Source organism: Echiichthys vipera (assembly GCF_963691815.1).
Source record: "Echiichthys vipera genome assembly, chromosome: 13".
Lineage (NCBI taxonomy): Eukaryota > Metazoa > Chordata > Actinopteri > Perciformes > Trachinidae > Echiichthys > Echiichthys vipera.
This window is the reverse complement of record NC_139838.1, coordinates 24,275,420-24,291,744: the sequence shown is the minus strand read 5'-3', so window position 1 is coordinate 24,291,744 and position 16,325 is coordinate 24,275,420. Positions and strand designations below refer to the sequence as shown.

Here is a 16,325-nt window from a genome sequence, read left to right as displayed (position 1 = left end):
GAGTTAGTGTTGCAACATAATGAGAAACTTCCTCAAACTAAGTCAAAATAAGGAGTTAGTATTGCAACATAATGAGAAACTTCCTCAAACTAAGACAAAAATAAGGAGTTAGTATTGCAACATAATGAGAAACTCCTCAAACTAAGTCAAAAATAAGGAGTTAGTATTGCAACATAATGAGAAACTCCTCAAACTAAGTCAAAAATAAGGAGTTAGTATTGCAACATAATGAGAAACTCCTCAAACTAAGTCAAAAATAAGGAGTTAGTATTGCAACATAATGAGAAACTCCTCAAACTAAGTCAAAAATAAGGAGTTAGTGTTGCAACATAATGAGAAACTTCCTCAAACTAAGTCAAAAATAAGGAGTTAGTGTTGCAACATAATGAGAAACTTCCTCAAACTAAGTCAAAAATAAGGAGTTAGTGTTGCAACATAATGAGAAACTTTCTCAAACTAAATAAAAAATAAGGAGTTAGTGTTGCAACATAATGAGAAACTTCCTCAAACTAAGTCAAAAATAAGGAGTTAGTGTTGCAACATAATGAGAAACTTCCTCAAACTAAGTCAAAAATAAGGAGTTAGTGTTGCAACATAATGAGAAACTTCCTCAAACTAAGTCAAAAATAAGGAGTTAGTGTTGCAACATAATGAGAAACTTCCTCAAACTAAGTCAAAAATAAGGAGTTAGTGTTGCAACATAATGAGAAACTTCCTCAAACTAAGTCAAAAATAAGGAGTTAGTGTTGCAACATAATGAGAAACTCCTCAAACTAAGTCAAAAATAAGGAGTTAGTGTTGCAACATAATGAGAAACTCCTCAAACTAAGTCAAAAATAAGGAGTTAGTGTTGCAACATAATGAGAAACTCCTCAAACTAAATAAAAAATAAGGAGTTAGTGTTGCAACATAATGAGAAACTTCCTCAAACTAAGTCAAAAATAAGGAGTTAGTGTTGCAACATAATGAGAAACTTTCTCTAATTAACAAAAAGGCCAAAACAAATTCCTAGAAAGTAATTTTGAGACACTTACTCATTATTTTTTAGAAGATTTCACATTTCCTTTTAACTCATACAGTACCACAGTAACCATGAGACACCATATTGTCAGTTCCTCATTGTTTGGATATACGTCTTTATTATTTCAGAAGGTTTCTCATTATTTAGATATGCTGAGTAATTATTTAGAGATACGTCTTTGTTTTGCTGCTTTTCTGAATAGAGTGAATATTAAATGCAGTGCCTTTCAGTTTCTGACTCATTATTGTAGCTAAATTTAGTCATTATTGTGATATATGTCCTTATTTTAAGACGGTTTCTCTTTATTTTGAGTTAATATACTTTTAGTTTCATCATATTGGGGAAACGTGCTTCCATAATTTTCTATACAATTTGACTTATTCTATAAAATACACCAGTTCATTATGATTTCAACCTTTTTCTATAGTGCAAATTAAGTTCTTTCAAGAAAAAATCTATAAAGTATCATGAAACTAGACAGAATAAAGCAGATCAGTTCACTGCAATGACGAAAAATGACACTTGATACACAAAAAGAGATCAAAAACTGATTAGTTTTGAGTTGAATACAAATCAAAATAATGTGGTTGTACAGGCAGAATTCTTTATTTGATGTTAATTTTCATTTTAACGTGTGTAAAAATCTGTTTTTTTTGTAATAATAAAGTTAAGATTAGACTTTTGTCTTGTTCAAAATCAAGTTACTGACAGTTACTGTCAATTAAACCTAATCACACTGTATCATTACACATAATTTGATGTTCAACACGCAGAGTTGGAGCTTACCTGGTTCATTCAGCTGCTGCTCAGGTGTTTTCAAAGAATGACCTGCAGAATAACCATTAAACTCATTAAGTGACACCTGATTTTCCTACCAGACACCAGACAGATGCGAGGCAGACAACAAAGGCATCAATCACGCCCTGATTTCCATGACAGCTGTGACATGATCAGGCGTAAAAACAAATCATGCACCACAAAGTGTATGTTTGTCCACCCTGAGAGTGTGGCTGTGTAGAAACACTGAAGAGACACTGCAGCCCACAGGGTGTCAGTGTGCACCGCAACACAACATCCACCCACGGCGCCGGAGAGGCCTTGACTGGTATAAATTTAAAAAAAAAAGAAAAGCTTGTTAAACAGTGTGTTTCTGATGTGGGGTTTATTCTAACAGGAGTTATCCATCATGAGATTTATGGTTTTTAGCTGTAACCAAACACGCGTATAGATCTGCAGGAGTGGGGGTGATGCGAAAAACATTGTGACAGTGGACAATAACATGACGCAGATGTGTTGTATAGAGTTTCAGCCAAGGCTAATTTGCTTTCCCAGGCTTTTCTGATCATAATATATCATTGTTACCACGTTACATTGAGCACATAATAAATAGGGACACGCTCATATATGTGACATATCAAAGACCATTTAAAAATAACAATATTTACATAAAATCATTGAACATGTGTCGCATACGTGTCTGTTCCCTAATTAGTGGGAATATACTGTGTGTTTATGTGCATGATTTCGTTTCCGGTCCATGTGGAGGTCTTTGTGTTTATACACGACGCACGCTGGAGTCACTGTGACTCGACAGAAGATGAATGACATGAGACTCGACCTCGACTGAGGTCGACAAAGACTGATTTCAATTGAAACGTGGTGACTTGAATGACGTGTCTGTGTTCATCTCTCATCTCATCTTCATCCTCTTATCCGGGGTCGGGTCGTGGGGGCAGCAGCTTTAGCAGGGGACCCCAAACTTCCCTTTCCCGGGCCACATTAACCAGCTCTAACTGGGGGATCCCGAGGCGTTCCCAGGCCAGTGTGGAGATATAATCTCTCCTCCTGGTCCTGGGTCTTCCCCGAGGCCTCCTCCCAGCTGGACGTGCCTGGAACACCTCCCTAGGGAGGCGCCCAGGGTTCATCCTTACCAGATGATCCTGAACCACCTCAACTGGCTCCTTTCAACGCATGTTATGTTTTCAGTTTAAATATTAAATGTTAATAATGTTCAGTGTTACACGTGTGTGACGTCACCCCCATGTGCTTAAACTGCCTCAACTAAAGACTCGACTTCATGTCCGTCTGTGTTTATGCATGTGTGTGTGCCTGCATGCATGGATGTGAGGTTGATTTCTGCGTTAAAGCGAAAGTATGATCACACTCATTTGCATGAAAAACGAATCAGCTTTCTCTCTTTTTGCTGAAGTTTGGTTGATTGAAACAGATCAAATGCAAGTTCTTTACTGTCAGTGCTAGAAGCATGCGTCAGAGGGGTTTGACCTTCAAATTTCACCATAAAACTGTTTTATATGGGAGTTTTTTTCAATATTAAAAGAAAGAAATAATGACATTAGAACAAAAACTTCTACTTCTTTACTTTCAGTGCTGCATGTTGTATTTTAGAGATTCTTGTCTCTGTCTAAAGACTGTAGCTGCTTCTTTCTCGTGTCCTTTTTGTTTGATATGAGCCCGATGTCAGCTGGGATCGGCTCCAGCCCCCCGCGACCCCGACAGGGACAAGCGGTTGAAGATGGATGAATGAATGAATGAACAATAGCTTTGTAGTCTGGTGAACTTGAGAATCACGTACTCTTGTATAAGACACATGTTTTATGTGTGTGAATAACTATATTATTCAGTTAAACTGTAAAAAGCATGCTACGCAGTGCACATTTTGTGACGTGTTTTACTGCTTCATTCAGGGTTTGGTTTCCATTTATTTCTGTACAACAAGAAAGTCCATACGCTGACACTCAAATATAGATCTGTATGTGATGTGTAACATGCAAAACCACCAGTTTGGTCCCAGTGCAGCTGTAACTACGCCTGGAGATGGAGATTACTACACTCCCGCTCAGATAAACACGGAAAGCAACTGGTCCTCAATGACATATATTAATGTATATGAGGCACAGGAACTTAAACAGTTAAAGTCTGTTATTATTGTTGTTGTTGTCCGTATTAATCCAACCTGAAAAGTATATATTGATCGACTTCACGTCCTCTCTACAGTGAGATCATTCAGATGAAAGAGATGAAGGCTTATTTATTGACAAATACACAAAGTAGGTCACAAAGCAGAATTATGAGATGTAGATTAACAATAACCTCCTCAGTAAACGCTCCAGTATGGCTTCAGTTACAAGGATTAAGACTCATAAATACATATAAAACTGTTCAGTTTGACTATAGGAGCACAAACAAATGAGTAGATAAACCCCAGTACGTAGGTAACCGTGTAAAAGAGGCGGTACGATGAACAGGATTAAACAGAGCACATGCTAAGAGAATAAATATGAAATTACAAAAACAAACAAAGACAAACATTAAATTTAATTCATATATTTGTATTGCTGCTCGCTGCTGTTAAGTATTCTTTGGATCACGTTACATTTGTGGCGAGACCGCCGACGTGTTGCATAGCTTCCAGGGAAAAGTCAAGCGAGTAAAAAACAAAACTGAGATGATTTCCTCTTTGATAAAAGTCAAAGCAGTATCCCTGCAGGCAGCGCTTTACTCCAAAATGTGTGTTAATTTCAAGTCAGTATGCACAGATGCACAAAATCACCCATTATTCTGTGACTACACATATTTTTTGTACTGTGTGCGGTCGGCGATGTGAGAGGCGATGCCCTCTTCCCTACTAGAAAAATGACCACAATGCATGGTGCTTGTTAACCTGCCACCCCCGTGTAGCAGAGGGGGTGCAGGGGCAGATATTTTAATTAGATGAATACGTTTATCTAGCCCGCGTGACCCGTTGACCCTTTATCTGACCGAGGTTTGTGACAGTTAGAGTCTATGGCCCCGACCAAGGCTCTGAAAAAGCCGTAACCTGAAACCTGTTTCGTGCGTCTTGTGGTCAGCTAGGTGGGGATGACGACGCATCGTTGGTTCATACTGATTTCAGCCAGAGCAGCAGATTTGAATCGGCATGTACACACTCCTATACGCGGCATGTGTGGGCCCCCACCCCTGTTGTAATGACATCCTGGAAGTGCACGGCTCGACAATAAGACCCTCCTCAGACCCGCAACACCGCTGACAACAAGTTCGTAGGATATTGTACGAAAAGTAATGCACAAAAATGCATATATCCTACGAAATATGACGTTCTGTTTAATGCCGTAAATGGAGACTAGATGTGGATTGCAACGGTTACGTCCAGCTATGTTTAGGAAACACAAGGTGACTTACCTTATGTAACAAAAGATGACGGTTAGGGTCAGGCATCAAAACGACTTGGTTAGCATTAGAGAACAGGTCGTGTTTAGGTTTACGTTAATTAGTTGGGACCCAGCCACCACCCTCACCTGGCTTCCTATGCAGAAATTAGCAGTCTAATACTACGGCACCTCATTTTAAATCGTGGAGTACACACATGTTTGTGCATTACCTACGTATTTACGTAATTACGTACAATACACGAAACGGGTTTTTGTGTATTAATAAATCCACGGCGCTGTCCACGGTGCTGAAGTAGCAGATGGACTTGTTATTGCGACCCCCCCTCCTTAAAGAAAGTTGCCTACTGACTGTATTTGCATAAATACATAAGAACTCTATATGAAGTTTAGGTAATTTAACATCTGGAAAGCCATTTTCATTGTGACGTCAATCAACAGTGATTTGTGGCCTCACTGGAACAAGCTCCAAGTAAAACCACGGGTTTAGTGGTTAAGTGCTTATTGTTGTTCGTGAATACAGCATAGGTATTCGACTTTAATCATTAACTTAATGTGTCCAAACAAATGCTAAGCTAAAATGCTTTAAAGGGAGACTATGCAACTTTTGAAAGAAGAAATAACACGTTCTTCCTTTGTAAATGAAATTTGAACGAATGAGAAATAAAACATACCTTTAATTGAATTCATTTCACTCCAGGTATTGTAGCTTGGTATGACCCGTAGCTTTTGCTGGTTGTAATAACTCTCTATTTGTGCGACAGTTACACTGTATTTTAGCATTTAACGTAACCCCGTTGTCACCATTTGTTGCCACCATTTAGCAAAAGTGACACTATCTCGCTTTGTGAATCCTTAAAACTTTGAATTTGAACACGTTTCCAGTCAAAAAGGCACTTTTCTGTGAAACCATCTGTCTGTAAAGCCAGATATGCAAACCGAAGCACTACAGATACTGTATATACAAATCACATAACTCATAGGCACTGAATCATTTACAAACTGCAGCAAAAAAAAGACATACAAAACATCATTTGGTCCTCTAAAAGCATACTGTGTCGCGGGGTCGGCAGGTTCGGTTGCTACATACTCAATTTACACGTCTTTAAAAAAGTCAGTCATGTCATATTCAGATACATTTTGCGTAACGACGTTATATATGAAAAAACAAGGCACATGTTGGACCCCTGTCGTCTGGACAATACATTTACATTTGTTCTCTTTAGCATTTCCTTTTGCTGCTTCTTGCACGCTGTAGTCCGAGCATGAAAAGCACAATGTCAATATCTCGTTTTTGGTGTTTCCCTTTAGTTTTGCGTCCACGCGTCAGTTTGGTTGGGTGACAGGAAACTACGCGTGGCTGTGGACGGAGATGCTCGACAGGTCGTTCCTGATGATCTCGTTGACTGCAGAGAAAGAGAGAGAGAGAAGAGGAGGGTCAGGATTTATGACCTCAAGGAGTCACGTCACCACTTCACGAGTGTACATGTACAGTATAATGCGGTTATAGGTGCCAGTTCATCTCCTGGGCACTGCCGAGGTGCTGTTGAGCAAGGCACCGAACCCCCAACTGCTCGGGGCACCGGTCACTTGCAGCCCCCTCGCTCTAACATCTCTCCTTAATTGCATGTATAGGTCCTGTCTGTGCATGTGTGTATTTCGGGCCTGTGTGTGTAACATGATTAATAATAAGAGTGAAAAAATTCAATTTCCCCGTTGCGGGATAAATAAAGTAATTCTTCTTCTTCTTCTTCTTCTTCTTTTTCTTAGAGATGTATTTCAGTGCAGCTTTAAAGATCCATTTTCAGCAACCGTGACTACGTCTCTCTGCGCTCCGTAGGACCTGTTATTTCCTCTGAGTCAGCCTAATAGAATCACTTCATATCTCTTTTATCAGGAGAGATGATGCAACCTCCTGCTGTCTGAACCATCCAGGTGCACTTGTTTATCCGTTAATCAGCTGTGTTCTTTGGCTGACAGAGGGGGGGGCGGCGACGATCCAAGAGCAACTGAGCAGGCCGACTGAAGCTTAACCAGGAAAAATATACAGATATCAATGCGACGATAAGAGAGAGAGAAGGAGAAATCACTCGTTTGTTTTCCTCACTCAAGGGGATCGAGACGGGTACATTTCTCACTGGTTTTCACTGTTCTTATCTGTGAGCTCATTTATTACTCTGAAGGGATGGTCTCCACAGTTCATCCCTCTCTAATCAGCTTTTCACTTTTCTAATCAGGCCTCCAGGTTCAGGACCGGGCCCCTTTTTCTCAGCTCTCACAGGGAGGGAAATATGTGAGAGGGGAAAGGGGAGCACCCCTGGTCGGATCCGACCTCCCTGAGAAACCGAGCGGGCGGGCCGAGGGGGGAATTCCCTCTGACGCTGGAAAAAGCAGCTTTGAAAACCTGAGATCCCCCCCCCCCACACACACACACACACATACACACACACATACACACACAATTGAATTCCTATTTTCTTTTTTTTTAAATGTTTATTTTCAGCAGGCAGCAGGGCGGCCTTTCCCTCGGTGACCCAGCACTGGCACAGCAGCTTCCTCCCACAAATACAACTCACTTCCTATCATGAACAACATGACGGGGCGTACGTGTGTGGAGGAGGCTGCCATGGTGAGAATAAAGAAAACAATACAGATGTGTCATCTTTAGTTTAAGGGAGTGAAAAACCAAGTCAGGACGGAGGGTCTCAAAATAACAAACTGAAAGTGTGGGTGCAAAACAACAAATCAAGCAGCGGAGCGACACCTTGCACTCGTCCAGACAAGTTAATGCGTTGGCTCCGTGATTGACTGCTATTAATACAGCGACAGGAAGATCTCTCGAGAGGTCTGATAAGTGGTGTACATCAGCGATCTCACATGAGCGTGTCACAGAAAACACACGCGCGTATTGGACCTGTTATGTGACCACGGAGACAGGGAGAGATTCACAGCAGCGCGTCTCTGAGGAGAACTTGGCAGCGGGGAAGATACTTGTCAAGACAGCGGTGACGTTTATATTCAGGTGTACTGAGATCATTTCCTCTGGACTTAGAGGGCCAAAGAAAGGATACACTCATCATTCTTTCTACATCTCACGCCGACGATGTTCTCTGTATCTAACCTGTACTAACACACTAACATCCTGACACTTCTTCTACTCTTACACTTTATTCTTGTTGTTAGGTTAAAATGTTTTTGTAGAGTTGCACTGTCGTTATTTTGCTGCTCTGTGTGCCCTGGATTGCCCCCCGGGGACAAATAAAGTTTTTTTAATTGAATTGAATTGATTCATGTGCAAAGGTTTATTCTTAAAGGGGCGTTCCACCAATTTTAAACAACATTTAATGTCTTCTGTGGTTGTTGATGGAGATTTCTGAGTGAATAACCCTGAATGTGTAGTGTTGGATATACAGGAAGTGCTGCAAATTTGGGGTATTGACACACATATTAGGGACTTTTTGCCCGTTTTGTATCTGTGAACATCATACAAGTAGTTCTCATTTTACAAAAATGACTGAGAGTGAACCTTGTCGTACGGATGTTACTTTTATACTGTTGGTGTTGTCTTGTTCTTGTTTTTGCACCGGCTGCCTAGAGCTCCGTGTGCCGCAGTTGTCTGGCAAAAGTGTGGACACGGAGGTCTGTCACTAGATAATAACCTTATTTCTAGTATCATAAAATGTACCCGAATGCTGGAAATTACTACAGTCGTCACAACGTCTGCTGTTGCTATTTAGAAGCGGTAAAAACGACGGATAAAAACCTTTAATTTCCTTTAAAATCTTCACAATAAAAGTCCCCCGTTGCTTTCTTATTTAAAAGATCTTATTTACCGAGCAGCTACTTCAGGAAGTGTTGGTTTCCATCAACATTAACACTTTTTAAAACACCATGAGTTGAATCTCACTACAAACACTTAACTCTCAGCTCAGCTCGCTTGGGACCTCGACCGCAGTTGTGCTAAAAAACCGTAACGTGGACCAGGTAAAACCAAAAGAGAGCGAGTCAAGTCGAGCGGAGTCAGACCGTGCAGTGGAAAAGCTCCATAAAAGTCAAAATATCCCGCCCTCTGCTGCTTCAATTTAGGCCACTTTTTAAAAATCTGTCTCTTGTGAGGCCCCTAACTTTTCTAAGGCGCACCATTTAATCACCAGACTACCTCTTTAAAAGGACCATGCATGTTTTATCCCACTAACTACATTATTATGCATCATGTAAAAGTTTTTATATTGCTGCTCTACCTTGCAGGCGGCCCCCATTATTTCCAATACAGTTTAAATTCCACCGAATGCACCTTTGTGTTTTTGGTGGTAATGCTTCTGTGAGCACGGATTAAAGACCCAATGATGGTGCATTCAGGGACGCTTCTACTATATCTGAGAATAGTTTACCCAACGTACAATAAATAAAAGCAGCAAGTTGATAATTGTGCAAGATAATTGTGATGAATGAACAATCTGAAACCAATTTCAAGTCTCTGCAAGTTGATTTCGCTTGTGTTCTGAAACAGAAGGTAGAAAAATCAACCCTATAAACTTGGTCTGCTCTTTGCATTTGTGTTTTAAAAAACATGCAATGTCCCTGGTTCGGACTTTTACTTTAGCTGTGTTTTTTATCCCAAAAAATGGGCAAACCCATAGAGCAGAGGTTCCCCCCACAAGGTTTCACAAAATTAATCTAAGGGGTCATTCATTCATTAATCCATCTACAACCGCTTGTCCCTGTCGGGGTCACGGGGGGCTGGAGCCGATCCCAGCTGACATCGGGCGTGAGGCGGGGTCCACCCTGGACAGGACGCCGGTCTATCACAGGACACATAGAGACGAACAGAGACAGACAACCATTCACACCTACGGGCAACTTAGAGTCATCAACAGGAGCATGTGTTTGGACTGTGGGAGGATGCCGGAAACTATAATTCTGCATAGTTTTACTTCAATTATTCAAATTCTGAAGATAAAAAAGCTTCAACTAGACATGCAGCCTGTGGCGAAGACTTTGCTCCACATTAACGAGTCACAAGCACTAAAAGCTTGTGAACCACTGTTTACTGTGTTACAGCGCAGAGACCCGAGGTTAAACCTAATCTCTCACTTTCATCAGGATGAGAATGGTTAACATTTCTGTGTTTTCAGTAATGCAAGATGCTCTGACGTAGCTCATCATCAGGACAGCGTGCAGCCAGCAGCCATGTGAACGTGAGAGCATGACCAATATCACCAAATAGACACAAGTGAACCAGAAGAAATAAACACTCTAACCTCATCTCCACCCTCCTACAGCGTGTCGTTCCGCTGCCATGTGTGCTCTTCCCGGCCCAGACTGAACTGACTGACCTCCTCTCTTCTATTTGATCTGGCTTTGACCTTCTGCGTATCTGGAGGTGGAAGGATATAAGCTTTGAGTTCAGAAAAACCCTCAAGGGGACGTTTTTACAGCGACTTGTAAGCGCACACATTGAGAAGGGCTGTAAATTCAGGACGCCGTCAGACCTCCACATCATGCCGTCACATGTCCGGTAACGATCAAAAAAAGATGAATTATGGCGCTCAGGTATTTTTCTTTGACGCGTCACGATGCACCATATGCTCAGGTACTAATAAAAGAATACAAAGACTGAGTTCAGTCGTTTATACTGACGTAAAAAAGGAAAAGCAGGCAGTAAAACGTTGATCTTTTGCCCCACTGAGGCCACAACATTGACTGTTTACGTGTCCGTTGCCATGGCCCACTTTTCATTACGGCGTCACATTTGCTGTGGAGGATCTAATTGAAAAAAAAAAAAAAGTCAATCTATTGATCTCTAAGTGTGTTTACAACAAAGTCCCTAAAAATAGCCCCAGCACCAGTGTGACATCTGTGTCATGTGTTCTCCGGTCACATCGATCTGCTCGAGAGACGCTCGAGCAATAGAGACGCTTCAGACGAGCTCGGCTGAGCGGGACAGTCGACGCTGAGGCTGGGATTAAACATTTAAAAGACAAAATGGCTTCTTTTTACAGTGTGCAGGCTCTTACGAGGATATTAAGTCACTGTATGATCACTTTTGTTGTGCTAAAATATAAAGAAATTGAGGATAAATGTAATTAATGCAGTTAAGAAAGAGAGGCTGTTTGAGAGGTTTCCATCATATCATCAAGTGTTTCATCAGATGGACTTCAGTTGTTATGTTCTCAGATATGTTACTTAATTATTTTTGCAGTATTAGCATGAAATATATGGTAAATGGACTTGTACTTATAAAGCGCCTTTCTCGTCTTCTGACTACTCAAGGCGCTTTTACAGTGTTTGTCACACTGGACATCTACAGACCATCTAATCTAATCTAACCATTCACACCACATTCACACACCCATGAGCAGCACGGGGAGCAATTCAGGGTTCAGTGTCTTTCCCAAGGACACTTTGACATGTGGACCAGGGGAGGTGGGGATCGATCCGCCAATCTCTCGAATGGAGGACGATCCACTCTGTCACTGAGCCACAGTCGCACAGACAAATATATATACTTATTCTATATATACTCATTATGCAGAATGACCCATTTCAGAATCAGATTTATCACATTATTGGATAATAACTATTCATGCATTGATGTATTCATCCTTTTAATGTTGCAGGTTAAAGGTGGAGCTCATTTTAATGACTTTATATGCTGCTGGTAGATTAATGTGTAATATTACACCATCATCATAAAATATGTGTAAGCTCTTTTTTTAAGCCTTAGACGGCGTCCCAATGAGTTAAGTAAATTAAACTAATGGCTGAACCATTCTGTGTCCCCAGTCAGGGGGTTATTATATCTCATCTTGAGAGTTTATACGTTAACGCTAGGTATAAGGTGTGTAACTTCTGTTTGTTTTTTTCTGTGGATTCTCAAATCAACACTGCTGAGCATATCCCAATACAATGCAAATTCTGAAAGCATAATTCTTGTCTATGTTTTGTTGCATGTGCATGAAATGGTACCTTTGATACAGTTATGGAGTTAATGTGTCTCACACTGTGCAGTTACTCCACGACAAAGATGGTGCGGTTTGATATGAAGTAATCCAGGAACTGGTTTCCTGTCCCGTGGAGGTCCACAGCAGCTGGAGCGGACTGATACAGACCGGCTCCCGGACCAGGAAACCCCAGACGAACGCGGAACTCCTGAACAATTAGCAGGACGCACTGTTTGCCTCATTAAGGGCCTAAAGCGCGTCGAACGTGATCCGGCCTGTGTCGACACAATACTGCAGAGGAACCGATGAGGCGCAGAAATATTCAACAATCTCTCTGATCGCTGCGAATGCATCAGCAGAGGGACCAGAGCCGAGACAATGAGAGCAAACACCGCAAACTCCCCCGTTTACTGCCACGTCAAGTCCAGGCCACAAGCCACGAGATGTTCTTGGCCCGCGTAATGAGGCTCCTACTGGGTTACTGCAAGTCGGTCCCACAGAGCGGTTCTGTAGTTCACCACACATTCTGCCAACATTTTGTTTTTTAAACCCAGGTATTTAAAGAGAAAATGTGTGCGGACGATAGCCGTTTGGAAACGTTGTAAGAAAATAGGATAATAGATCGTGAGGAGGCTTCAGAGAAACATCATCAGAATGAAAATGTTCTTTCATAAACAGGGAAACCTCAAACGATCCTGTAATAAAGGACATTTATGAAAGTGTTTGTTGTTGACATCATGGTGTGGTGGTTATGGTGGCCAATTTAATGAAAGTCAACCTTTTTCTATGCAAAGGTCCTCAGAAGGCTTGTTTTTCTAAACAAATAACTTTATTAAAGAATATTTAACATTATTATAAGCACAATATTTCCCATTGTCGGCCATTCATTCCTTTTTTTTTCATTCATTCATTCATTAATCTGCAACCTCTTGTCCCTGTTGGGGTCGCGGGGGGCTGGAGCCGATCCCAGCTGACTTCAGGCGTGTGGCTGGGTCCACCCTGGACAGGACGCCAGTCTATCACAGGACACATAGAGACGAACAGAGACAGACAACCATTCACACCTACGGGTGATTTAGAGTCATCAATTAACTGAACACGAGCACGTCTTTGGACTGTGGGAGGAAACCGGAGAACCCGGAGAAAACCCACGCAGACACGGGGAGAACATGCAAACTCCACACAGAAGGGCCCCAGACGGGATTCAAACCAGGAACCCTCTCACTGTGAGGCAGTGCTAACCACCAGGCCACCGTGTCGCCCATTGTCCAATGAAGAAGAAGACGAAGAAGAAGATTTACTTTATTTATCCCGCACGGGAAATTGAATTTTTTCACTCTTATTATTAATCATGTTACACACACAGGCCCGAAATACACACACATGCACAGACAGGACCTATACATGCAATTAAGGAGAGATGTTAGAGCGAGGGGGCTGCCAGTGACCAGCACTTTACAGAGTAGGCATAGACCACACCTTATTTATGATTGATATAGACCCAACAATTCCCCCGTAGAGTACAGTGGCAACAAAAACCTTCACTATAACAGACAGGAACGTCAGACAGACCCAGCTCTGTGGAGGACGCACATCTGTCTGCACCGGTTGGGGAGGAAGATTTTCTCTACAGGTACTTTGCTACGCACACAGTAAATTATAAATAGCTCATAATGCTGCTTCTTTTTACAAGCAACAATCTGAAGAAGCGAGCGAGTTTTACTCTTTATTCAGGTCCTTCTCACAAATTCAACCTCAAACTATTTTCGTATGATCATCTAAAGTCTCTGCTCATCAATCGTACCGTCCTGACATCTAACAAGGCCACAGCACACCATAAAAAAGCCTTTCGTAATGCTTCTTGGCTCAGATCTGACTTCAGAATGCACATGTTTTGCTAGTGTTACCTCACCGCTCACAAAAGTCCTCGGCACACTACTGTGCAGTATAACGTATGGCTTTGGCCGCCTCTCTCCAGACTCTCCCTGAGCCAAAGGGAAGCATGCAAACCTCTCCAGTCAGCGGGTTTTATGGCAGCGTGGCCGGCCTCCATCTCCCCGAGCCTCAGCAGCGGTGGAGTTCAGAGTGCACCCTGCAGCCTATACCTCCGGCTCGAGGCCAGACAACATGATTCAGACTTTCCATGAGCAGACATGTGTGTGACCTCTCAGGGGGACGGTGTGAAAATAATATGTAACAGAAAGGGGACTGTAATTAATAGGAGACTGGGCTGCACAAACAGGAAAGAGATATCAGCTCTGATTACACACAAAAGGGCAGCGACAGTGTTCAAACACACCTGACTGTGTCACTCTCACTTAGAAGTGAAGTGGACTGTGGCTACTTGACACCGTAAGTGGTCACACAATCATGCGTTTTAATTTACCTGCGTCGAATTGTTCTGAAATGAAATTGCACGACATAAAATGATCGATCTGGACTTCTGACAATAACGTGCAGATAACGATACACTAAATTACAGCTCGTAAACACGATCCTGTTTTCATTGAATACCTCTCAGTGTCTCGGCTTCCTAAAAGACTCAAATATTGGGAGTTTTAATGAGCGCGGCTGACACGAGACTACAGTAACGCCGCACCTGAGCGAAGCTATAAAGCAACAAACGTCGTATCAAACTCTGCCAAAGGGTTTAATGACGTGAGAAGCCACATTAAGTTTGGAATTCTGACTATAATTTTCTTCAATTTGCCAATGAAAACAAGTGTAAGAGGGGCCCCAGCTCCTCAGAAATATCCATTATGGTTATGGTTGCGTACTTTAATACTTTTTAACTACACCTGGTTTGAACTGAAAAATCACAAGCACCAGTTAAGAGTATAATTACCGAGGCAATCTTTACCTCGAGCCAGACAAATATCCCCTCAGACAGGGCTAACAAGTGTTAATGTATTTACCCAGACTGTTCAGAGGAAGTGGCATGGGAGCAGTCTGAGTCCTGCAGTCTGCGGCGCAACAACACACTTGATCGCCAGGAAGCTCGGCCAAACGATTCAGCAGGGGCTCTGGTGAAGGATCAAAGCGTCCGTTGATAGCTGCTGTTTAGTGTTGCTTCATCTACTGCACTCTCCTTTCCCCACACAGCAAGGGACTGTTTCTTCTTCCCCCGAGGAAGATCATTTATCCAATTTATTTCAAATCACTGCGGCGCAGAGCACGCAGCCCCCGAACCTTAGCGGTGAGCGCAGAGGGCCTGAGCGGTGAGATCATAAAGTTGTGTGCTCCTAAAAAGCTGCTCTCACTGAGATAAATAAAGCAGGTCGCAAAAACTGTATTCATTATATCAGCGAGCTTCAGGCAGGCTTGTCTCATTCAGGGGTTTACAGCCAAATACATCAAATACGAGACCACCAGGTTTCTTTGATCCAACTACCTCAGACGTCAGGCGGCGAAGAAAGCTGAGAGCAATGGAAAGGAGCGCCACAAAAAAGAGAGAATTTTTAAAGAGTTATTAAAAAACACGAGGTTCGACAGCCTTTAATCAAGTAAAGTAGGCCTCCCAAAGGCAGTGATAAAGCTCCACTCATCATGGCTTCACAACATAGACGAGTAAACATGCTATGCCCCCGCTGAAGTCTGTTATGATAAAACTTAAATAAGAACAAATAAAAGTTTTTCTGAGCCTCCACCATCCATCATCTTCAACTGTTTGTCCCAAACGGGGTTCACGGCGGGCCGATCCCAGCTGTCACAGGGTGTGAGGCGGGTACACCCTAGACAGGACGCCAGTCTATCACAGGGCACATAGAGACAAAAAGAGGCAACCATCTACATTCACATTCACACCTACGGGCAATTTAGGGTCATCAATTAACCTAACACGTGAACATCTTTGGACTGTGGGAGGAAGAACCCGCAGTAAACCCACGGAGACACGGGGAGAACATGCAAACTTCACACAGAAGGGCTCCAGCCGGGATTCAAACCAGGAACCCTCTTGCTGTTTGGCGACGGTGCTAACCACCACTAAATGTATTACATCGTTTTCACTGTCATACAGAGAACTTGATACAGCCTTCGAGGCGGAGCTGCGTTCATTCCTTTGAAAGCTGCTCAGTGTATGAAGCCGAAACAGTTTGACTTCTGCAGCTGGAAATGTCTGGATGATCGGCATTGTTTCTGCGTTATGTGGCAGATAGAGCAGGCGCACTGGAG

At 42.3% G+C, this 16,325-nt stretch overlaps 1 protein-coding gene across 1 annotated transcript in view; it reads right to left on the bottom strand.

Moving 5' to 3' along the window:
• Positions 1 to 5,868: 5,868 nt before the first annotated feature.
• The window catches only part of nfatc1 (nuclear factor of activated T cells 1), a 48,935-nt gene continuing 38,478 nt past the window's right edge, over positions 5,869 to 16,325 (bottom strand). The window contains exon 10 of the mRNA XM_083925013.1: positions 5,869 to 6,614. Within this exon, the coding sequence (XP_083781139.1) occupies positions 6,559 to 6,614 (56 nt within the window). The 3' untranslated portion in view covers positions 5,869 to 6,558. The remainder of the gene's footprint in view (positions 6,615 to 16,325) is intronic.